The sequence below is a fragment of the Serinus canaria genome, chromosome 5 (assembly GCF_022539315.1).
Source record: "Serinus canaria isolate serCan28SL12 chromosome 5, serCan2020, whole genome shotgun sequence".
In the NCBI taxonomy this organism is placed as follows: domain Eukaryota; kingdom Metazoa; phylum Chordata; class Aves; order Passeriformes; family Fringillidae; genus Serinus; species Serinus canaria.
The window spans coordinates 58,280,793-58,304,716 of record NC_066319.1 but is presented as its reverse complement, the minus strand read 5'-3'; the positions used below and the strand labels follow the sequence as shown (position 1 = coordinate 58,304,716).

At 51.6% G+C, this 23,924-nt stretch overlaps 1 protein-coding gene across 2 annotated transcripts; it reads right to left on the bottom strand.

Moving 5' to 3' along the window:
* Positions 1 to 10,973: 10,973 nt before the first annotated feature.
* Positions 10,974 to 13,537, bottom strand: OTX2 (orthodenticle homeobox 2). 2 transcript variants are annotated; one of them, XM_009101639.4, is made up of 3 exons: positions 13,441 to 13,537; positions 12,892 to 13,064; positions 10,974 to 11,594 (listed from the first exon to the last, which is right to left on the bottom strand). In XM_009101639.4, the coding sequence occupies exons 1-3, from the start codon at positions 13,535 to 13,537 to the stop codon at positions 10,974 to 10,976; spliced, it is 891 nt and encodes a 296-aa protein (XP_009099887.1). The 2 variants fall into 2 exon arrangements, with proteins under 2 accessions (XP_009099887.1, XP_009099888.1); XM_009101640.4 differs by having other exon boundaries at positions 12,892 to 13,043.
* Between the last annotated feature and the right edge of the window lie 10,387 nt (positions 13,538 to 23,924).

Sequence of the window (23,924 nt, the reverse complement as noted above, 5' to 3'; positions counted from 1 at the left end):
GGGATTGCCCAAAGGGGCTGCACAAACCAGGGGAGAGCAAAGACCACCTGGTCCTACCTGTGCACACACCTGGCTCTAAGAGCCCATAACTCCCATACCCAGCCAGGGATCAGCCCTGGAGTTGGAAGGGGCCTTAAAGATCATGTGGTTCCACATTTCTGGGGGTTGGAACCACGTGAACTTCCAGGCCCCTTCCAACACAAACCATCCTAGGATTCTGTGATTCCAATGAGTGTTTCTGTGGTTGGCACAAAGCAGGAGAGAGCAGTGCTTGAGGGAGCTGGGGCAAATGATCCCTCACCCAGCTGCAGCTGTGGGCTTGTGCAGGAGGACACAGAGATCTCTCAGGCTTCCTCCCCATCACAGACACCAACCAGATAGGTAAAAACTCTCCTCTGTGTGAGCAAAGTCCCCAGACAGGGAGCAGAGAACCTGAGAGGAATCTCCATCCTCTGAGATATTCAAAATTTGACCAAAGCAGTGTGATTTAACCTTGCAGTTTGCTCTACTTTGCAAAGGATCTAGGACTGGAGATCCACCAAGGTCCCTTCAAACTTGAATTGTTTTAACTTTTCATTCTTTGACTACCCACTTTATGCAGAATACTGCCTGACAAGAGGCAGCCAATGTGAATTTGTCAAGAACAAATCTGCCCAGAGCAGAGCCACTGCAATGTGGACTGCTCCATGCCAGGGGAGAGGTGCTTGCCTATTCCCTGGATATTTCTGTTCCCTCAGAGATCTGCTGGCCCAGCTACACATACATTAGGTCTCAGTTCTGTCAGAGTCACTCAGGCTACTAAAATGCTTCCATTAAAAAGATGTGCATTGGGGAGAGACACAATTTGAGCATGAGGAGCCTCTCTGGCTGCTGCAGGCGGCTGCCAACCTGTGAAAACACATCCAGGATGCACTGAAAAGGGGGAGGTGGGAAGGACTTCAGGACCCTCTTTGTCAAAGCAGAGCAATGAACAGCTCTGCTGAAAGGTGAACCAGCTTGAGTTTGTTTGCTGACACCTCCCTGCTTGGCTCCTCAAAGCTTGCAATCCCCTGCCACCCTTTGGCAATGGCACAGTCCTGTCTGCCTTGCATCCCTCTCCTTTATCTTTTTTTTTTTTTTTTTTGTCACTCAGCTGACAATAAACTCTTCCAAAACAATGGCACACTTGTGCTTGTCCTCACCGAAAGCAAATGATTTACAAATAAGCTCAACACCCAGCCAGGTCAGGGTGAGGATCTGTAAATCATCACACTCTGCACCAAGATTTGTTCTGGTGAAAGTTCTGGTGAAAGATGAGTCCTGCTGGCTACAAATACCTGGAGCACTGTCCTTGACTCAAAATCTATCAGCTGCTCTTGCCAAGCAAGGGGTGGAAATATGGGACATTGGAGAAATCACTTCTTCCAACACTGGGCAAGGAACTAACAGGGAAAATGGATCACAGACCCACAGAATATCCTGAGCTGGGAGGGACCCACAAGGACCATCAAACTCAACTCCTGAAAGACCTTTAGACATCTTTTTTAGCCCTCTGTTTTTTCTTTCTGGGTGAAAATAAACCAGTTTGTGTTTATCTCACTGCATCCTGTCCTGATGACATCTGGAAGAGGCTTCCAGCCACCTCAGGCAGTGGGGGCACCACTGGCCACATCCCCTGGGATGCAATCAGGAGGAAGGGATGCGCTGTAAACAGCAGCAGCAGCCTGCCTGGGGTTTGTGTTTTAATGGGTGCAAGAATCGGTGTTGGCATATGCTAACCACTCTTTGCAGGGTGATCATTATGCAAATGCCTACGGTAAACAGGTAGGAAATTAGATCTAATCAGGACACCCCCCTCCCTCCCCTCTCTCCTGACACAGGAAAGTTGACTCCCGTCGCATTGCTCAGGGTGCCAGCCAAAAAAAAAAAAAAACCAAAAAAAACCAAGTGGGAATTCCAGACGGAGCGCTCAGTTTTCCATTCGTCCTTTTGTTCTCGTGTGTTTGGTTTCTTTCGTAAGTGGCTGGAAAGCGAAGGGCAGCCTTGTGACTGCTTTAATTTTAAAGCTCCCAGAACAGGCTGGTATGGCTGGATCCAGAATTAACCCCGTGGTGGATTTCCGTGATCTGAAGGCAAATAAAAGGCGAGCACATCGCGCCCAGTGCCCGTGAGAAATTTGTCTCGGTGTAATATCGCTGCCGATTGCGGAGCCTGGCTGTTCGTTCTGCTGGGGACAGTCCCAGGATGAGCCCAGGAGCATCCCAGGGTTCTTGTGGTTATCAGGAGACTTTCGGTGCTGCCCGGGGCTGTCACACAGCTGATTTCTGTCTCACACCCCCTCTCCCCATGCAGCTCGGCCCATCTCCTTCCAACACCTCGAATCCCCTGTGCCCAAGTGCCAGACACAGCTGGTCCCCTGCCCGTGGCAGGGGGGCTGGGGCTGGATGAGCTTTAAGGTCCCTTCCAGCCCAAACCACTCCAGGATTCTGTGATTTGCCCCCCTCGAGGGGCTCTGTCTGGCACAGGGCCACCAACACCTCTGTTTGTCCCCCTCCCAGCAAGGCCAAGGACATCCCCAGCTCCCGGGTTTAGGAAATCTCAGCCTCCCAGAAAAACCTGACAAAGGACCAGACACCTTCTTGCAGCAAATATTAAAGGCTGTGGCCAAGTAATAACAACTGTTTGCTGCAGTGTCTGTGCAAAGGTTGAGGCAATTATGGCTCTGCAGGCAGAAGCATAAAAGCCACAGAGGCACCTCCTGAGCCATGAGGACCCTCCTGGATCGTGTACAGAGCAGAGAACAGGGGTGTGAGGAGTGGGTGCTGCAGAGCCAACCTGGCAGAGAGGGACCTGACCATTCCTTGGAATCCCAGGGTGCTGCTCAGTGCTGTTCCTGGGTTTGATTCTTAGCCTGACCCAGTGGTGGGTGGTGACTGGAGCCTCAACTGGCCCTCACTGGCCAGCAATGCCATCAAAATAAAAAAGGAAATGTCAGAGAGGGAGATTTTCCCTGGGATATTAAAATAGCCATCTAGGGACTATTTTAATAGGGTGACATGCAAGGTTTTGATTCTGGTTTCATTTTTATAGGGCCCAGTGTAATGCCATAGGGTGACCTCTGCATCTGCACAGTCATTCCCAACAAATTCCAAATAGCCCCAGCACTGTCACTCATTATTAACCAATCCACCACCATCCCTTTCAGCATCACAGTCTTGCAGCAGGCTTGGATGACCCATTCAAGCCCTGATACCCTGCAAAATGCTGGAGGCAAGCCCCAAAACAGAGGGAAAGAGACTCAGCTGTCCCTGCCGTGACCCTTTTTGCAGTCACCTCTCTGCCATTGGTATGGGAGACCATGAGTCAGGAAGGAGCTTTGGCAGCCTTCAGCAGTGTGGGCTGCCCCTGGCAGGACCTGCCAGAGAAGGCAGAGAGTTTGCACACCTGGAGAGGTTGGCACTGTGTCCTCATTCCCCCTGGCAGGGGGGCAGAGGGAGACAGGGAAGGAGGGGCAGAGAAGGGGAGAGCGGCCAAAGGAAACCAAAGAGAGCAGAGGTGCACACAGAGCTGAGCCACACTGCTCCAGGAAATCCTTCCAAGGTGTTTCCCCATGCTGGGTTACCTTAGGGATCCCAGCATTGGGATGGGAGAGTGCCCAGCAGCACAGGCCACCTGCAGCCCTGGTGCCCTGATCCCTGGTGCCCAGCTCTCTGCCCTCTCCTACACCAGCTCTGTCTGATTTTCCATGGCCAGACATGATCCAGATGCAGATTTCCCCAGGAATCATCTGGTGAGCACTCCATCCTCTGAAAAGCCCTGCACAAAGCCCTGAAACAGCAGAGTAACCTGGGTGGTTACCATCAATGATGTGACATCTTGTATTTTAAGTAATTATGGACAAGGGCAAGCACCTCCTGCATGGCTTTTAGAAAGGCACATGGGTGTTTGTTACACTTAAAAATGCAGAACTTCCCTGCCCAAAAGGAATTTGTTTCAGCTTCTCATTTTTAATTTTCTCAGATGGACAGTTTGGATTAATCTTATTTTAATTTGTCAACCTGGATACTCCTATGAAATGGGCAAATACATGTTTTTGTCTTCCAGGTGATATCCTGCCCTCACTAAACACAGTCACACCATTTCAACCTTCCCTTGGATAACTCATATATGGACAGAACACCCCCAAGCAGGTTTGTGCCTCCTGGAGTTGCTTTCCTGGCTCTTCCTGAGCCCTTCCTAATCTCCCCTTTCAGTTCCAAAGCCAAATGCTGAGACTGGACAGCACCATTTCAGTAGAGGTCTCCTCTCCCACACCATTTGGGGTGGATTCCACAGTTTCAGGGACAACAGCCCAGCCCTTATTCCCCACTGATCCAGGGCCGATGCTGTTTGGGTTCCCAGCTGACTCCATCACCCTTCTCAGCATTCCATCACCCCAAATCCTGCAACCTCACAGCTGTCAGGGGGCTCGGGGCTCCTGCCTCCCCTGCACCATGAAGGAACCTCCTGAATACACAAGAAACACCCTCACAACCCAACAAACACCCTCACAACCCAACAAACATCCTCACAACCCAACAAACACCCTCACAACCCAACAAACACCTCACAACCCAACAAACACCCTCACAACCCAACAAACATCCTCACAACTCAATGAACACCCTCACAACACCGTGAACATCCTCACAACTCAATCAACACACTCACAACAAACACCCTCACAATTCAATGAGCACCCTCACAATTCAACACTCTCACAACACCATGAACAGCCTCACAACCCAACAAACATCCTTACAACTCAATGAACAGCCTCACAACACCATGAACACCCTCACAACCCAACAAACACCCTCACAACACCATGAACACCCTCACAACTCAATGAACACCCTCACAACTCACCACATTCCTGGTTTTCAGCCCTTCAGCCCCTGTGCAAACACCCTCACCAGAATCAGCCTGCAGTAACTCCCCAGCCACTCCCTGCAGGGTGGCCCTGCATATTTTCCTCATGGAGAGGAGCCTGATTATCCCAAGGGATAAAACCTGCAGCCTCACATCCTACAGAGGACCCAGAGTGGCCTATGGGGTCTCCAAAAATCTGTGAGACAGAGGGCACAGTGACCTGTCCTTCCACAGCTGTGGCATGGAAGGACCAACTTGAAGGGACTGAGGGACACTTTGCTTTTCACAGCAACATCAGGAGATTAATCAGCTTCACCTCTGCTTGAATCTGCCTGAAAGCAAGGTGATTTGTCTCTTGTGAAGGAGTGGGGATGCAGGAGGAGCCAGCTTTGCTCTCCCCTCTGGAAGGAGAAGGTTGAGAAAGGCAGCCCAGCGTGGGCACCTCCCCTGCATCCCAAGGATGGTGCTTGGAAACTCAAGGCATGTGCCAAGCCTCACCAAAGAGTCACAAGTGCATCATAGCAGGCCAGCAGGAAAGTTCTGCTGCTTGGCACTGACATCCAAGCCTCCTTTAGGAAAGCCAAAAATGCTCCAGGTCTTGGAGACTTTCCTTCAGCCAAGTGGAAGTTCATTATGCCTCAGCAGGCTGTGAACTGCTGCCAGTGGTGATGGTCCCTATGGGGAAGGTTACAGCCCAGAAGGGACTTTGTAAATCTATTTTTAAAGCTGCCCTGCTTGACCCCAGACCCTCCATGGCTTACATGATGCATTTTCATCAGCAGGTCTCAGTACCAGCCTCCACCTAGGAATAAACACCAGGGTCCTGTGAGCATGTGAGGAGAAGCACAGAGAGAACCAGCTCCTCCCTGGAAACAGAAAACAGCAGATCTACAGTCCAGTTTTGCCAGGAATTGGCTCCATGGGGAGCTCTGGTTTCTGGTCTCATGGAGGAACCTCCTCTCCTCACCCTCTCTCTCTTTAATGATTCTGCCTCAGCTCTCCAAATTTAATTACCAGGTGATTATTCATCACATTCAGTGGTTTGGTCCTGGCAAGGGCTGAGTGTCACCAGTGTTGAGACTAAGAAAAGTGTTTGCTCTGTGCACTGGGAGCCTGAAACCCCTCTGGTACCTCCAGCTCTGCATCTCTCACAGGAAAACCCAGAAATCAGGGACCAGCCCCATGACAGAGCGGGGACATCATTGCCACAATGGCAATTGCCATTGCCACAGGGCATCCTATGGTCCCCAGACCACGGGATGCCATTCCCAAACCTGTCTGAAGGAAGAATGAGGAAGGGAGCACCTCAAGGAAGGCTCTTTCTTTTCAACACATCCCTCACTAAGAGGTATTTGCTGATAAGCTGATAATCAGGTGGCCTGGCCACCCCCAGGACGTTAGACCTTGGTGCTTAGAGAATATTTGATCATACAATATCTCCATTAGGAGTTTGTAATCCGCTATCACAGCATTTGAGAGCCATCTGAGTATAAGGAGATTTTTATTAATGGTTCATGAGCCTAAAAGTCAAAACTGACTCTCAGAGCAGATTTTAACAGTTTGTGTGGGATTTATATATTTATCTGTCTCTTCACCACCTCTTCTCCCCCCGCCCCCACCCCTGCCATCACCTCCCTCTGCTCTGCCCCAGCAGTAACAGCAGCAGGGAGAGACCAGGCAGCCCCAGCAGCTGGAAACGGCATTTCTCCTTCCCTTCCCTTCCCTTCCCTTCCCTTCCCTTCCCTTCCCTTCCCTTCCCTTCCCTTCCCTTCCCTTCCCTTCCCTTCCCTTCCCTTCCTTCCCTTCCCTTCCCTTCCCTTCCCTCCCTTCCCTTCCCTTCCCTTCCTTCCCTTCCCTTCCTCCTTCCCTTCCTTCCCTTCCCTTCCCTTCCCTTCCCTTCCTTCCCTTCCCTTCCCTTCCCTTCCTTCCCTTCCCTTCCTTCCCTTCCCTTCCCTGCCCTTCCCTTCCCTTCCCTTCCCTTCCCTTCCCTTCCCTTCCCTTCCCTCCTTCCCTTCCCTTCCCTTCCCTTCCCTTCCTTCCCTTCCCTTCCTTCCCTTCCCTTCCCTTCCCTTCCCTTCCCTTCCCTTCCTCCTCCTTTCCCTTCTTCCTTCTTTCCCTTCTTCTTTCCCTCTCCTCCTTCTCTTCCTCCCTACTCCCTTACTTCTCTTCTTTTCCTTCCCTTCCATTTCCTTCCTTTCCTTCCCCTCCCGCACCTCCCCACACTCAGCCCAGCCCAGCCCTCACACCGTGCCCTGACCCTCAGGAATCCCATCCCATCCCATCCCATCCCATCCCATCCCATCCCATCCCATCCCATCCCATCCCATCCCATCCCATCCCATCCCTTCACCCCAGCACAGCCCCTCATCCCAATCCTCCCTTTCTAAACCTTCCCAATCCCAAACCCATTCCAAACCCACCAGCCCAGCCCCCACCACCCCCCAAATCCCAGGTGAAAGGCGGTGCCAGGAGTGTGAGGGGGAGTGTGGGGTGTTCCTGTGCCACCCAGCACCAGGTGCTGAAGCTCCACTGCCTGTCCCTAAATCCGCCTTTTGTCACAAATCTCCCCGGTCTCCTTGGAAACTGGCAGTGCTCCCCATCCCGGGGTCCTCCTGCCAATGCAGCACCCCAAAAGTTGTCCCGGTTTTGGAGCTCCCTGGGCTGGCTCGGGCTGGGGTGGGAGCAGGGATGCTCTGGATGCTGGGGAGCACTGGGAAATGTGAGCTGGTGCTGTGGGGAGCAGGCAGGGAGGGGACGGGGATACTGGGCAGGGTGTGGGCAGGCAAATGGAGAGGGAATCAAGCAAGGAGACAGAGCAGGAGCAGGAGGGGCTGGGACAAGGATGGACAGGGAGCAGGCAGAGGTGCTGGAACTGGCACTCCAGGCAGTTCCATGATGGTTGCACTCAGGATTTCCCTCCTGTTTTTCTGCTTTTCCAGTTTTAGGGATTTCCCACCCCCCCCCCCTTCTGGTAGGAAATGTCACATTGTCACATTGCAGAGCAGGCAGAGGATTTGCTTGTATGTGTATTTTGGGGGGCTGGGCAGGACACCTCAAATCAAACACCCTCCTAATCAGCTCTTTGCCCCTAAATCTGGATTTCCAACACTAAAGCAACGTGGTCTCCCCAGCTTTTCCCCAGATTTTATTGGATCCAGCGTTGCCTACTGCAGCCTGAGTTCAGAGGAAATGAATTCTACCAGGAGATGTAAAACATTAAAAATTAAAAAGGAGTTAAAACACTCTTTACAGAATATTTTGTGTTTGCCAGCTCACCTTGGGATTTTGCCCTTTGCCCACGCATGTGCCCATTTAAATTAAACTCAGAAATGAACAGGGAGAGAAAACGTGGAAAGTACAAAAAGCCAGGGAAAAATCAGAGAAACTCCTGCCATGAATCCATGAATTAGCTTTTTCTGATAAAAACAAGCACTGGCTGGAGGAGCTCATCCCTGACAGACAGGGAAATACTCAGGAAAGAAAAGTAAAAGATAAGATGAGGAAAGCTAAATGCAAAAAGAGGTTTTAAAGAGGCTTTAAAAAAATTTAATAATCAAAAGCTCAGGAAACAAAGAGCTTTTCCAGGCAGGTGGGATGCTGTGCCCCAGTTCAGTAAGGACTGGGTTTTCTTGAGCATATTTTGCTCGAATAGATTTTTTGGTGGGGGGGGGGGGGGGAGAAGTAAACTTTGTTGATTTGAAGCAAATCAGTGGAGAAATGAAACTTTCCATGCTGCTACTTGGGAGATGCCAGCGGCAGGGACACGGCTGGAGCTTCCCAAACCTCCCCTGCACTGATCCTCCCGTTCCCCCAAAATAAATGAGAAAATCACCGTTGACACAGACGCAGGCTAACTGAGGCAGCACAAAAGCACAAAAGCTCTCCTTCTCCCAGAGTGGTTTATTTCAGAGGCTGCTCCCTGCCCTGGGGACACACATGGCTCTGCAGGAAGGAGCAGTTTGCTGGTGCCCGTGGAAGGGGTGGTTTGGGATGGGGATGCAGAGCCCAGGGATGGCTGGAGAGGCACCGTGGCTGCGTCATCATCGCTCGTGCTCCGCAGTCCTGGGCACCAAGGCGTGGTGCTGGTGGCCCTGGGTGGCTCACAGGGTGCTGGTGACAAACCTGGGGGACAGCGGGTGACACGGTGTGGATGTGCCGGGGTTTATCCCAGGTCTCTCCTTTTCCAGAGATCCATTATTTTGCTGTGCTAAATCCAGCAGGGCTCCAGCAGCCCCAGCACTACACATGGAAGGAGAGAGGGAGAAAGAGGGAGAGGGACAGAGAAAGAGCCACCAAGAAGAGGGATGCATGGGAAAGGCCTGATCCTGCATCCTGGGGCTTCATCTTGTGAGACTGCAGCTCCAACACTTGTCCCTCTCCTTCCCCAGCACCTCTGCTCAGAGCATCCTGCCTGATCCAGGTTCTCCCTTCTCCTGCCTGGAAAGTTCTCCCCAGACACACACCTGGGGACTCCATCCCCGGGAAGCCCCAGAGCAACCTCATCCCTCTCTCCCCACCAAGAGATTTGACGAAGCCGGCGTGGGAAAGGTCACGTTAGCCAAGCTCTGCTTGTAATGAAAGTTTTTTGATTAAAAATTTCAAAAATAAAATAAAGCCCCTCCTTGATTTTTTGCTTCCTTCACCTCGGGGAGCTGCCAGCAGAACCCCTTTTGTCTCAACCCTGCAGAAGCAGCCAGATCCTCCTGGCCTCCCGTGCCCCTTCTCCGTCACTCGCCGGCTGCGATTAAAATGGAAGACAACCATCAAGTGTGCTAGAACCATTTTAATATAATTATACATATCTGCCAAATCCAGGAAAAAAAAAGGTTTATGCATATATATCTTTTTTTTTTCTTTTTTTTTTCAGTTAACATCTGCAAGCATAAACGACAATGAATTTCTTGGTTTGAATTCATCCAGGTCAGAGCAACTGCCCAAAGTCCTGTCGGATTTGCCGGTTACTGCCGGCGTGGCCAGCAGTAAGTGAGCTCCAGAGGAGTTAAATGTCCTCAGGTGGGGTATTTTCGGTCTTTCCTCTTTCATTCAGAGACAGTTTGTTGTAAAAAGTTTCAGTGCAGTTCACCTCGGGTGAAAGGCGATCGTGTTTTTTTGCATTTTTTCTTTTTTTTTTTTCTTTTTTGTTATTTTTTAAATATATATTTTTAATTATTTTTTTTTAAAGATGATAATAGGTAACTCAGTTGCTCTGAATTTCACTTATAATTATAACCTATTTAAATCACAGCAGAACTCCCGCTGGTGCAGAGTTCATAGTTGCATACAATACAGGAGATCACAGTTTTGAAGTCTAGCACAGATTAAAAACCACAGATGTACCATTTATATAAGACACACACTGATTGTCTCTTAAAAACTACATATTGACTCCTTATGAACATTATCTTTTTTTTTTTCTTAATCTTTAAATAAAGTAGTGCAGCTAGGACAATCAGTCACACAACCCACACAGCCCTGAACCAAGTTCTCCGGGTGCCAACTTCAGCAAGTTGGGCATGAAACAGTTGGGTGAGCTCGAGAGAGAAAGAAAGAGGGAGGGACAAAAAGAGGGAGAAAAAGAGAGATGTTGTCCATTCTGAATATTTTAACCGAGGGTTGGCTAACACATTGGAAACCTCTGGGTGAAGGATCATCTTTCCAAGCACACACAAAAAAAGAAATAAAAACCTAGACTCTTTTTTTTTTTTTTTCTTTTTTTAAAACTGGCCCTCAGGTGGGAAGATCTCCCACCTCTTCCAAACAAAGAAACCCAACAATTGGCTAAAACTAGAAAGAACACAGATGGGTCTGTCTGGTTTCTGCTCACTAGATGATCTGTCCGTTTAAGGCCTTCCTCCTCCGTTTTTCCTCTTTATTATTCCTTTTCCAGAGCGTCTGAGCAGGAGATGAGTCTGAACGGGATCACACCAACACTGTCCCCCTCTTGTTGCTGTCAGTTTTTTGTTCGTTTGTTTGTCCATGGAGTTATTTTTCTCTTTAATTTAACCAAGACCTGACTAAAACTGGAGCACTCAGCCCAGCCTGTTCGTTCTCGTCGCGGTTTCTCTCGGTACCACAAAGGTTCTTCACAAAACCTGGAACTTCCATGACGACGTCTGGTCCTTATAATCCAAGCAGTCAGCATTGAAGTTTAACTTCCAGGAGGCGGTTTGGTCTTTATAATCCAAGCAATCGGTGGTGGAGTTAAAGCCCAAACTGGAGGCTCCATAGCCCTGGGTGGAGAGGGAGGCTGGAGACTGGTTGAGGTGGCTGGTGACCGCGTTGGCGCCCATGGGACTCAGGGTGGCCCCCGGCCCGGGCAGCTGGTGGTGCATAGGGGTCAAGTAAGATCCACAGTCCATCCCTCCGAAATAGGAGGTCGATCCAGCGTATCCTTGGCTGTAGCCTGATGCCTGGGTGTAGGTCATGGGATAGGATCTCTGCATGCAGGAGGAAGAGGTGGACAGGGGGTCTGAGAGCGGGGAGATGGACGCCGGGCTCCAGATGGACACAGGGGCACTGCTGCTGGAGATGGTGGGGACTGAGGTGCTGGAGGGGGGAGTGAACTGCCCGCTGGTCCCGCTCTCTGAGCTCACTTCCCGGGCTGGAGAATTCTTCTTCTTTGCCGGCCGTACCTTGTTCTGGCCCCCGTTCTGCTGCTGCTGCTGCTGCTGCCGGCATTTGGCTCGGCGGTTTTTAAACCACACCTTGAGGCAGAGACACGAGGGAGGGAGAGAGAAAAGCCTGGGGTTAGGGATGAGCAAACCCGAGGCGGGGAAGAGATGGTGGCAGGGAGACCTCGCCGGGGAGGGACACCAAAAACTGTCCCCAAGAGCGAGGGTTGCAGGCTGCTGCACAGAAAAGCTCCGGGGCTCCCCCTCCCTGAGATCATTAGCAGTAATAACAAGTGGAAATCACAAATCAAACTCCTTAATAAGGACACTTTTGGGGAGAGGGGGAAGCATTCCCTCTTTGCTGTTTACCAGCCGAGGACCCCCAGGAATCACAGTGTAAGGCCTATTGAAGTCGAGCCCTTAATTAGAAACAATAGAACATCAGAAAAGGAGGGAACAATTAGGGAAGCAGAGGTTCAGGATGGGGAGGGGGGCAAAGATGTCTCATTTACCCTCCAGACAGGCTATCTGCTGTCACCCCATCGGTCAGAATTGGCCCCTCAGCCCATCTCCCCTTCCCTTAGCAGGGCCCAAGGGGGCTTACTGGCTCTGGGGAGGTTTTTTGGGGAGGAGGATGAGGTTTGGGATGGGGGTATCCCGATCCCAGCCACCATGCTCCACGGGAACACGGCACCACACAGCCTCGGGAAGCCTCGCTGGAAGGCAAGTGGAAGGGATGGCTTTGGAGATGCCCTGCCCCTGCTGCTGGGGTGTTCTATGTCCCAGAGGAGGCAGGACCCTCCTGCCCTGCCAGCAGCACCTCCAAAATGCTGCCTGGATGGGGTCCCTGCAGGCTCTTGCAGAGCAGACACAGCCCAGCCCCAGGAGAGGGGATGCCTCCACCAAGGCAGCCCCTCTCTCATCAAAGTCCCCTCAGAGGGGCAGGAAGCCCCCAGTCTGTACTGGTGTGAGCTGGGATCCCAGTCTGGCCCAGCTCCAGGGATGTGGTGATCCCTCGGGAAGGGGGTATCTTTTACGGCTTCTGCAGGGCCCCCACATGTCCGCAGGACGGGCTGGGATTTGCGGGTGCTGGGGATAGATGCGGAAGGTCCAAGATCTGGGATCCAGGATCTGCACAACACCCCCTCAGTGCAGAGGGACAAAGGGGGAGCACACTCCAGCCCTGGGGGTGCAAAATGCCACCACATCCCCTCACTGAACCCCCACCCATCTCTGAGGCTTCTTCACCCCACCAGGGCTTGATTTGGCTTCAGGACTGAACCCATGCCCTAAACCCATCCCCTCCAGTCCCTCACTGTCGGGTACAGGCCAGTCCGAGCCCTTCACGGGGTATGCAGGGGGAGGGCAGGCAGGGCTCTCCGCATCCTACCTGCACTCTGGACTCGGGCAGGTTGATTTTCAGAGCCACCTCCTCCCGCATGAAGATGTCGGGGTAGCGGGTCTTGGCGAAAAGAGCCTCCAGCACATCCAGCTGCGCCCGGGTGAAGGTCGTGCGCTCCCGCCGCTGCTTCCGCGGGGTGGCTGCGAACGGAGCCAGAGGCCCTGGCTGTCAGTCAGCGGCCCCTTAGACCCCGGGGTCCCCTCCAGCCCCTTCCCCAGGGGGGCACCCACATTTTCTGCCCTCTCCCAGGCGTTCCTCAGCCCCAGGATTAGCCCCACAGAGCGGCAATGCCAACCCCACATCTCCCCAGCGCGCGTTCCGAGCATCTTGGCACCATCCCCAGCCCGGGGCTCTGCCCTGTTTGCAGCTCCTTTCACCCATAAAAAGTTAGGGGTGAGGAAGAAGGGAGACAGAGGGACCCCACGCCCTCACCCACCCAAGCCAGAGTGATCCCTGGGCATGTTGTGCCTCCAAAATCCCAGCGGCTTCTCCTGCGTGGAGCAAATAGATGTAGGAGGGAAGAAAAACGTGGCTTACCGGGATAACCGACGGACGGATGCAACAAATCCATGCCCGAGGTTGTGAGACTCAGGCCATTGACTGCATAAGGTGGTTGCTTAAGATAAGACATCATGCTAAAGTTGTGGCGGGGAGGAGAGTTGGCCGAAATCCGGGCGAGGGGGAGCCGGCCGAGCGCCCTGCCTGCCCCGGGCGGTGCCTGCTGGAGCCGTCGGGCGTGGGGGGGGCTGCCAGGTGCCTGCGCAGGAGGAAGAGGAGGGAGCAATGCAGGGATGAAGGGGGGAGTCAGGCCAGATCGCTGCCCCCCCGCCCAACCCCCCGCTTTTATCCTCGCTGCCTCCCCACCCCGTCAATCCTCCCGCTCGGACCCCAACAGGATTTGGGAGCTGGGAGAGACTGACTAGATACAGGCATCTCTCCCCAAAAAGGGCGAGGAGGGGAGGGAAGGGGGGGCACATCCCAGCCAGTAATTACTGCCCGAACAAAACCCCCCATGCCTTCAACTGCCCGCATTGTACGGCGGCCGGGGGCATTTGCATAGGATTCCCGGCCGGGCACCGGCTAATTGTCTCAAGCAAAACTTGATTGGGGCCATTGGCAGACACAAAGAACCCCTCGGCTAAATAAATAATGCAGATAACAAAGCCCAAGGGTGAGAAACAAAGAAACAATTCAAGAAACCTATCTCTCCACTAGTCTCTTGCAAGGACTTTAATTATCCCAGGTTTGGGCAACATTCAAACCTTCCCCCCTTCTCCCCCTTTTCTCCTTCCCCCCGACGTTGCTGCATTTCAGAGCTCAAATGCCCGCTCGGGAAGAGCCAAACTTTTCTGCTCTCCCGCCATCAGTCCACGTCTGCAGTAATTTCCACCGGCCATTTGCACCTAATTAGTACTCCGGGTAATTAGATTTGGAGGCAAGTAACAGATTTATTAGGCTTTCAAGAAACTCTTGATGACGGAGCTGAAGCTAAACAAACACCTCGGTGGTGAGCGGCCCCGGGACAGCCCCGGCGGGCGAGCGGCTCCCCCGAACACCGCTCGGGCTGTCCCGGTCCCATCCCACTGCCCCGACGGGACCGGGCTCTCTGCACCCGGGAACGAGGGGGGACCCAAACACACCCTCCGCCAGAAAAAAAAGGGAAAAAAAAAAGTACGGCAGTGGATCCAATCGGGACTCCTAAAAATGTTTAGGCTGTTTTTTCCCCCAGATTTTTTTTTTTTTAAAAAAGCTTTTTTGAGCAAAAGCTCGCTATTCCCTCCATTCCCAGCGGCCGTCGGGAAAACGAACTCCAGCAGAACTTTCTCCCCGAAACACCCCAAAACTCCGTGTTTCAGCCCAGCCGACTCCCAGGGTGGGCCAAGTGCTGCCGGGGGGCTCCTGCCCCGCTGCACCCCCGGCAGCGCCGTCGGTGCGGGCTCTCCGCGGCGCGGAGCTTCCCCTTCTCCCCTCGGGGAAGGGATTTGCCGCGCACAACCGCCCTAGGCGGAGGAGGCAGCGCGCATCCAGAGCGGGGTGCGCACGGTCGGGCCCCGAATTTAGCATCACCCCCCGGGGGAGGCCGAACGGGGACGGTTCTACCGAGGGGGGAGCCCCGCTACGCGGCCGCCGCTCTGTTCCACGCGCAAGACGCGAGGGAGAGCGAAGCGGGGGTTGCTGCCCGCTTCAAAACGAGCGAACAAAAATTAAAAAAAAAAAATTAAAAAAAAAGAAAACACAATTAAAAAAAGAAAAAAAAGAAAAACAAACTCAAACACCTCCTCCCCAAAAACACAACCCTAAAGCTCCGTTCGGTTAAATTCGGCGGCATCCCACCGAGGCGCCAGCCCGGCGCGGCCGCCCGCGGAGCCCCTCGGCCGCGGCCGCGCATCCCGGGGCCGCCCCGCAGCCCGCGGAGCAACGGCTCCACTCCGCAATCTGTCACCTTTCCCCCTCCTCCCGCTCCCCCCCCGCTCCGCACAGATCCCGGCTACCAGTTGCTCTGCCCTCGCTCAATAATAATTACCCCGTCCGAGAATTAATTATAATAAATGTTTTCTTGATAAACTAACGAGATAATCCGGGCGGCACACGCTCCCTAATTACGAGCCACCGGCCCCGGCTCCGCTGCTCGCCCCGGTGATTAATGCGGGGCAGCGATCCGCGCCCGGGCGCGCAGCCTGCGCCCCTGCCCCGGCCGCGCTGCGGGGGCCGGGGGGGCTCGGCCGGGCCGCGGAGCAGCTCCCGCGGAGGGCAGGGGGAAAGGTGCCAAGGTAGAAAAGGGAATTTGTTTCCTTTTGTTTTGCAAACGACAGCCGCGTTCCCTGCCCTCGCAGCGCTCCAACGAATTTCTGTCATTTTAAAAAATTTAATTTTTTTTTTTTTTTTTAAAGCAAATCTTTTTTTTTTTTTTTTTTTTTTTTTCGCGCTGGAGGGGCTGTTTGAGGTGATATTTCCCAACATGCGAATTTTGCCCCGGTGCAAAGGCGGTGGGGATGGACCCGTCACGGGCTCTACCGGGCGGTCCCCAGCTCTTCACCTCCGAACCTCCGCGCTGCTCCGCGGCCGCTGCCCCTCTCCAGGACCGGGAGAGGCAGAGCCGGGCTCGGCGGGCAGCCACCTCCGCCTGGCCCGTCCCTGCCGCCCAGCAGCACCCGGCCGCATTTTTTAAGTGCTTTTTCCCCCCATTTTTTTCTATTTTTTTTTTTTAACTAGAGTTGCACCTTTCAAAATAAATAAATAATAAGCCTCAACTTCTCTAAGCAGCCGAAATCGAAATAAACCTCAGCAGCCAAGGAGGGTTTTAGTTCTAAAGAAACTTGTGCCGGTGCACAAGGACTTTTCCCGACTTTCTCTTTGTCAGCGCGGGGCGAATCCAGAGGAGAGGCCGGGGCGCGTTACTCGCGGTCGGTGCCTTTAGGAAGCGCTTTCCCAAAGCATAAAAAAATTAAAATAAAATAAAATAAAATAAAATAAAATAAAATTAGGGAGATGGATACCAGCTCCAGCCCCTCTCCGACCTGGATGCCATTCCTGCCATCCGTTTCTCCCATACCAAATCGTGAAGCTCCGGCCCTAAATGCCTTGAAGATTTCTCTCCCTGCGCTCTCCAGCCCCGTTCTCCCGGGCCGTGAGTGCTCAGAAACACCTTTGCAAATTACTTTGCTGAGTCTCCGCATCGCGAGGAAGAGGAGGAGGATGAAAGGGTTCTCAAGTAGGAGTCGGAAGAGGGGAAAAATTCCTCCCCGTTTGTTTTTTGGTTTTTTGGGTTTTTTATCCCCTAATTTTAAAAGTCCAGCTTGAGGTCAGGAAATAACTACAGGCCAAAGGAATAGGCCGAAGAAAAATCACGTAGCCGAGGGAAAGGCGGAGAAGCCCCGCGCCTGCCCGCGCAGAGCGAGCGGCTCCGCGCCCGGCCGCGGGGGACGAGGCTCGGGGGGCTCGGTGGGCGATGGGGAGCGCCCCCGACTTGCCGGTTTTGCCCTTCGCCCTCTGATCCTGCAGCTCCCAGTCCCTGCCGAGCACCGACCCGGGGCCGCCGGCTGTGCCCGAGCCGGGGCCGCCTCCGCCCGGCCCGGCCCGGCCTCTCCCGGGCAGCTCCGGCGGGAGCCGCCGGCTCCTTGCCACAGAGACCCCCACGGCACACAGGCGATTTCAAAAAAAATCATCATTAAAAAAAAAATTATTTATAATTTTAATTTCCCTCTCCCTGCATTCCTGGCCGCCCAGCGATGCCCCCGAGGAAGGATGGAGCCAGCGGGTCGGACTTACCTGCGAGCCTCGCCGGAGCCGCGGGCAGGGCTGGGGGGCGAAGGGGGAAACCTGCTCCCGGATCCTCGCCAAATTCAGAGCTCGGGCTGAGCTGGGAGAGAAAGCACAAAGCGGGAGGTTAGAGAGCTCGCCGCATGCACATGCCCACGACATCGGGGGGAAAGGGGGGGGCGGAGGGGGGGTGGAGAAAAAATGTTTGAAAAAGGAGAATAAATGGGGAAAAAGGGGAGGGGACGGTGCAGGAGAGGGATGCGGGGATGCTCGGGGTCTGGGCTCGGTACATACAGAGCTGGCCGGTGCTGGAGCTGGTCAAAGTGATTTTATTTTTAATAATAGTGGCAGGGTGCGTTGGAGCTGAAGGTCTCTACCTCTCTCAGGGAGCTTTGCTGAGAAAGCGCCTCTCTGGCAACTTTTTGACGCAAACTCTCCAACCAATGGCAGGGAGAGAGTGATTGACACATCTAAGCCAGGGGGAAAATAATAAAAACACACACAGGGGGAGGAAAAAACAGGCCGCTGCTGTACCGGGGGGACAATCCAGAGAGAAATAACAGCCACCGAAATGACACCAGAATATACATTAAAAGAACCTGCTCGGTTTAAAAATATACATTATGGAGTGGAGCAGATGAAGTCATTGTGGAAATTAATGTGATGGACAGCAGAGATGGAATTAGCGAATTGCCCGGGGAAGGCGAGGAAGGGGGGTCAGCAAAAGGCTGGGGGGCGGCTTTAATAATAATAACAACGCCACCAACAAAAGATATTAATGTATAGAAGTAAATATTTGTGAAGGGGGGACACGGAGCCTAGCAGGAGCCCTGGGCTGAGCAGCAGGAGATGGGTGAGAGGAAACCCGCGGGAGCCAAGGGGAGAATCCCCCCCAGCACAGAGCGGGGTCCCCCAGCCCCGGGTCCCCCCAGCCGCACCCACGGATCGGCCGCACCCCAATTCCACCTGCCAGGGGCCAAGTCCCCCCTGGAAGAGGGGAAATAGAGTCACCTGGGGGACGACATGAATGCATTTTTAATTTTATTTGTAAGGATACATAGGGATGAGGGTGTGGAATGGGACTCAAATTCGGGTTGAATTTGCAAACGGGGACGTGCACATGTTTTTAATCGAAATAATTTATGAGCGGTGACGGGCTGAGGGTGAGGAGGGCCCAGGGGGTTCCCGCTGCCGGGCACACCCGAACCGGGCACCGGGATGTTCCCCTGGCACCTCCCGTCCTCGCTCAACTTCTCCCGGGTCCCAGCACCCCGAAAATAAAGCTCTGGCAAAAGGCAGGAGGATGGAGGCGGCTGAGGTCGGAGGGAGGGAGCGCTCACAGACTTTCCTCACTTTGTGACAATGGGGGGAAAAAACTGCAGCGCCTCGATCATTTTAACGGGGTGACCTATGTTAATGAAGTTATAGCAATTAATTCTCTTCTTTGTGGCTCTCTCCGAGCCTGGCTGCGTGCGATCCAACGTGCTTGTCCTTGGACTTTAGCGCCGGCGGTGCAGCCCGGGTGTGCAGGAGCAGGTTTGGGATGCTCGGGGCTGGGCTGGGCGGATGATGGGTGGTGTGGCTTGGTTTTGGGTTGGTTTTTTTTTTTTTTAATCCTTTCCTCCCAGAAAGGAGGAGGAAGGAGGCGGCAGAAGGGAAGGAGGGAGGGGAGAGGAGGGGAAATAAAACAAACAAACAAACAAACAAGCAAACAAACAAAATAGCCCCTCGCCCAGAACCGACTCAGCCCTGCCCGTCGGAGCCGCTCCCACTTTGGCCGCTGGGTTGTATTTGTTTGGGTTTTTTTGGTTTGGTTTTTTTTTTTTTTCTTTTTTTTCTTTTATCCCCCTCTTCTTTCTTCGTGGAAAGTTGGTACCCGGGGTACCCCGGCCGGTACCTCCTGGCCCCACGGGACTCCCAACCCCTGACCTTCTTGGAGTTGTGTTTTGATTTATTTTTCTCTGCCAGACCCACGAGATTCTTTTGTGGGGACTTTTTTTTTTTTTTTTTTTTGTGGGTTTGTTTGTCTAGTTGAGTTTGTTTTGTTGGTTTGTATTTTTTTTATTAGGGGGGAGGAGGTGTGGGTAAAGGAGGGGCAGCTGCAGCCGCCGTCCCTTTGCAGCATTCCCCCCTCTCTCAAGCCTTGCCCAGAGATCCGCGCCGGGAAAATCCTTCCTTCACCCCTCAGCCTCTCCTTCAGCAGAGCACCAGGAATAAATATCCCGATTGAACCCTTCCCCCCTCCGCCCCCTCCGCCTTTGCCATCGTCTCCCGCCCCCACATATTATTTAATAACCTTAATCCACCTCGGAAGAATGAGAGAGATAATTCGTTCCCGTGTATCCTGACCAGGAGGGTATTTTCGAAATCGATTAAAAATAATGGGGAAAAAAAATAAAAATTAAAAAAAAAAAAAAAAAGAAGGGGAAAAAAGAGGAAAAAATAAAAAAAGGGGTGTCTGGGGGCTGGAGACAGCCGGGCTGTGGCGGAGCAGGGCTGAGCAAGGCAGAGAAATAAAATTCAGTGCCTGAAGACAGTATCTGGGAGAGCAGGAGGGGAAGCAGAGCCCAGCCCAGCCCTGCCTGCAGCTGCCTGGCCCTGGGCAGAGCTGCTGCCCTGGCTGCCTGCAGCCTGCCACGGGAGCAGGAGCATCCCAGCCTCTCTCTCTGCCCCCTCCAGCCCGACAAGTTGGGAATAATTCCCGCGGCCAATAAAACAAGTGGCAGAGATGGACAGTGTTACTTAAATAAACAAGGGTCTCTTTAAAATTCTCATCCACTTCAGATGTCTAAAGTAAGATTGTGATGATTTTGTCACGGTTTGGTAAATTTACCCCTTTAAGAGGCTTTCATAAATCCCAGAACACACCTTCAGCCAGATTTGAATATAGATTTAGGTTTTAAAACCCAGAAGCTGGGAACACCGCTTTATCAAAGAGAATTTCCCTTTAGCTTAGCAATGTGTCGGAATGGCTCTTGCAAAGATTGGATCTGAGAGGGGGAAAAAGGGGGAACCTTCTTTCCTGGAGCAATCCTGCACACACTTTGCAGCTGCCTCTGCTTTCAACCTTCTGCAGCTCGGGGAAAAGTTACAAAAAAAAAATTTGATAACCATTGTTGCATCTGTAGGATCTCGATTTTTTTAAAAAAAATTACAATTTTTTACTAATTTTTTTTTTAAACTTTCCCATCTCTTCTGGTCCGTTTGGAGAGCGTTGCAGAGCAGGTACAGCCCCAGAGATCCAGACTAGCTGGGGCTAACGGGGAGTGAGTGGAGATGTGTGATTTTCTGCCCTCTGAGAACTTTATGCTCAGAGAACCAAAATCTGCTTCTGGGATGAAAAGAAACTGTAACTTCTGCTTCTCAGTAAGTTCTCCAACTTTCCGATGCCAGTCGGGTTGCAAAGCCATTTTCTCTCTCTGCATAGCTGTCTCTCTTCTCTCCTTTTCTCCTTCACCCTCTTCACTTCTCCTGATTTAATTTCCGACTCTCCTCACTATCGCGACCGTTCTGCCCGGGCTTTATCGCCGTGTGTCGCTCCCAGGGCTGAGCTGCTGCCCGCGGTGGTGATGACCAGGGTGGGGGGAGGAAAATAAGGAATTTCTTCAGGTCGGGTGAAAGTTAAGGCAAAAAAGCGGGTTAAAAAAAAAAGAAAGAAAAAAAAGAAAAGAAAAGGAAAGCCCACCCCAAACTGAACCGATTTATAATTTGTCATCTTTGTATCTCTGATGGGCTCCGGAAAGCGATGCATGCTGCAGCTTTTAAGCTTTTCCCTCATCGGATTTGTGTCTAGTTAAAATATTCCAGACTTTCCTTGAAGTTTATCTGCAATTCAAGTGCCGGTTGGAGTTTATTTTAGTGTAGGGGTGGGTTTTTTGGGTTTGTTTGTTTGTGGTTTTGTGGTTTTGGTTTGTGGGTTTTTCGTAAGTTCTAAGCTCCCCCTCACCCCAAAATTTCCCTTTCTGGGGGCGCAAAACCAGAGACATTGGTATAGCTGTGTCAACTTCGAGAAAGGGTCAGATTCGTTTTAAAATACCGGAATGAGTTAAAAAAAATTATTCCCCTCCTTTTCCAAGCGTCTGGGAGGGGATGGTGGAGCCGTCACCTCTTTTGAGGAAGGGAAATAATTGAAAAAAAACCAAAATATGAAGGCAGCACCTTTGCCTAGATGAAACCAAGTTTCATAATTGGGATGGGGAGAAGGAGGGGATGGTGGAGGGATTTCGGGGCTATCTAAAATTTGCCCAGCTCCTCTTGGAGCCAGGCAAGTCCTAAAACTGTCACCCAGAGAGCAGCAGCGAAAGTGAGCTCAGGGCTTGCACCTGAGGGAACGGCTCATGTGCAACGGGGCGGGGGTGAAATACCCCCCTTTAAAAAGAAAAAAAAAAAAAAAAAAAAGCCCAAATAAATGAAAGAGAAAGAAATGCTGGGTGTTAAATAAATCAAGCAGCATTTGGGGGAGGCTGTGCGGGGAGGGGGCGTCCCCCGGGGGCCGGAGCGGGAGCTGGGGCAGGGCTGTGGCCGAGTGTGGGGGGTGTGTGGTGATGAAAGGCGCTAATGCTGCCGGTTTACATAATTTTTCTCTCCAGGCCATGAAGTTACCTTGACGAGCAGCTCGCTGCAGCAATCAGATTATAGCTCCCAAGCCAGATATTAAAATAACAGTTACAGTCCCGCGTCCCGCGTGTTGGCAAACTTGGGAGAAATGAAGGGGTCAGGGGAGCGGGGGGAGGGACAGAAAGAGCCAGAAAAAGGGGTTTTGTAAGAAAGAAGAAAAGAAAACCGCAGAGAAGCTTTAAACTAGTCTTTCGTTTGTAACCTTTTACAACCTTTATTTCCCGTATATGAAAAGCTCCTTTTATTGAGACCCAGAAAGAACTTTTATTTTTTTTTTCCCTCCCCCCCAACCTTTGGATTTTTAATTAGAGCCCCTCAATTGCAGCCATATATATAGGAATCGATATAAAGTAATCCGTGGAGATGGGCTAAGGTTTTAATCGAAAATCTTCTTTGCCATTCTTTGCAGATCTTCTTTAGCCGCTGGCTGGTGGAGAAACAAATGTTCATTACAAAAATACCCCCCGAACCCCCCAAAGCAGCTTCCCCCCCAACCAAACAAAGCCACAATGCAGAAAGCTTGCAAAAGATCCCGAACCAACTGTTGTTACCATGTGAATAAGAAATTACTCCTGTGCTTAACTTCATTCTCCCTTGCAGGCAGGTATTTTTCGTATTGAAAAAGTTTAAAACCAGCTCCCAATACTGCAGTTCATTTTTTCCCCCCCTTTTTTAAAAGGTCTGGGTGATGGTATTTTCCGTGCGGGAAGGGTCTGGCTTGTGCCGCGGGTGTCTGTCTGTCTGTCTGTCCGTCCGGCAACAAAGATCCCACACGTATAACACAGCGCTGAAATCCACATCCCGTCCTCTTGCAGCTTCTCAGACTCACAAACATCGCACTTTCTTGAATTTTTTTTCCCCTTTCCCCTTGGTGTTTGGCTTCTTTCCCCTTCTTTTATTTTTTTTTCTTTTTTCTGCAAGTGCTTTTTATTATATAAAATTTAACTCTTTGCTCCCCCGCCATGAAATATTTCTTTTCCTATGTAAAAAGGAAGGAAGAGAGAGAGAGAGAAAAAAAAAAATTCCCAACTTCCCCCAAAGCTCCCCCAAGCTTCCTTCTTTCTAAAGAACTAGGGATGTTTTTCTCCAGGGGAAGGAGAGGGGGGTGGAAGCTAAATATTAAACAATGCAGGCAGCTTCGGGTTTATTTTGGTAAATTAATTGTGAGACTATTCTGGCTCCTGTGAGTTTCTGCATGATTAAACTGTGCTATTTGTTCCCCAAAGCTGCACATTAGCAGAAAGCGCAAGTCTATTTTAAAGCATCATCCTCAGGTTTAATGTAAGCAAACTGAGCTGAGTGAAAAGTTTACCCGAGTAATTGCAACTAAGAGTCCGCTGTAGTTGTTTTAATCATTATTTTCTATCTGATAAGTGCTTTTTAAAGAACAGACCCCGCATTTTTTTAATCTGAAGGAAGCGAATCTGGCCGTATTTGTACCCCAACCTCGCGTCTTATCTGTATGAAATTTCAATTTATTTAAAAGCCTGGTATTTAATACACGACACGGGCCACATTTAGTTTAGACAAACCCCCTCTTGTACTTTCTCCGTAATCACGCCTAATGAAAACGTGGGATTTTCCCATTATTAAAAAAAAAAAAAAAAAAAAAAAAAGTGAAAATATAATGCATCTTCATTAGGAAAATTGACTGCTGTGCTCAAGACAGTTCTTAATTGAAAAGGCAACCTATTTTAATGGTGTGGTTGAGGAGAAGATTACATACTTTATCCAAACACAAAGACAATTAATAATGAGGAGCAGGCTGCTGCCATTAACTCTAATGTAGTTACATCAATGTCAATGCAAGTGCTCGTACCTGAGAGGTGCTGGGGGATGCGCCCGCGGCCCCTCCGCCCTGCCCGGCCCGGCTCAGCCCCTCCGCCGCCGCCAGCCCCGCTCCTCCGGCACAGCCCCGGCCCCGGCCGCCTTAGCCTTACTTTTATTATTATTTTTAGTTTGAACGGCAGCTCGACCCCGAGGAGTTGTGCGAGCGCGGCTCGCCCTCGCCGCTTGCTTTAAAGGGACTTTTCAGAGCTGCCTAATTCAGGATATTTAAGCGCAGGACAATGCGGGGTGGTGGGAGCGCTTAAGCTGCAGTTTGCAAACGAATCCGTGCCCCACAGCCAAGGGAAAAGTGCCGT

What these genes read in the sequence shown, in the direction of transcription:
- OTX2 (XM_009101639.4), bottom strand. Translation starts at nt 13,537, where the DNA reads ATGATGTCTTATCTTAAGCAACCACCTTATGCAGTCAATGGCCTGAGT. An exon ending in TCCGTCCGTCGGTTATCCCG is followed by an intron (nt 13,065 to 13,440) that starts GTAAGCCACGTT and finishes ACTGACAGCCAG; the next exon opens with GGCCTCTGGCTCCGTTCGCA. An exon ending in TGCCCGAGTCCAGAGTGCAG is followed by an intron (nt 11,595 to 12,891) that starts GTAGGATGCGGA and finishes CTCTGCCTCAAG; the next exon opens with GTGTGGTTTAAAAACCGCCG.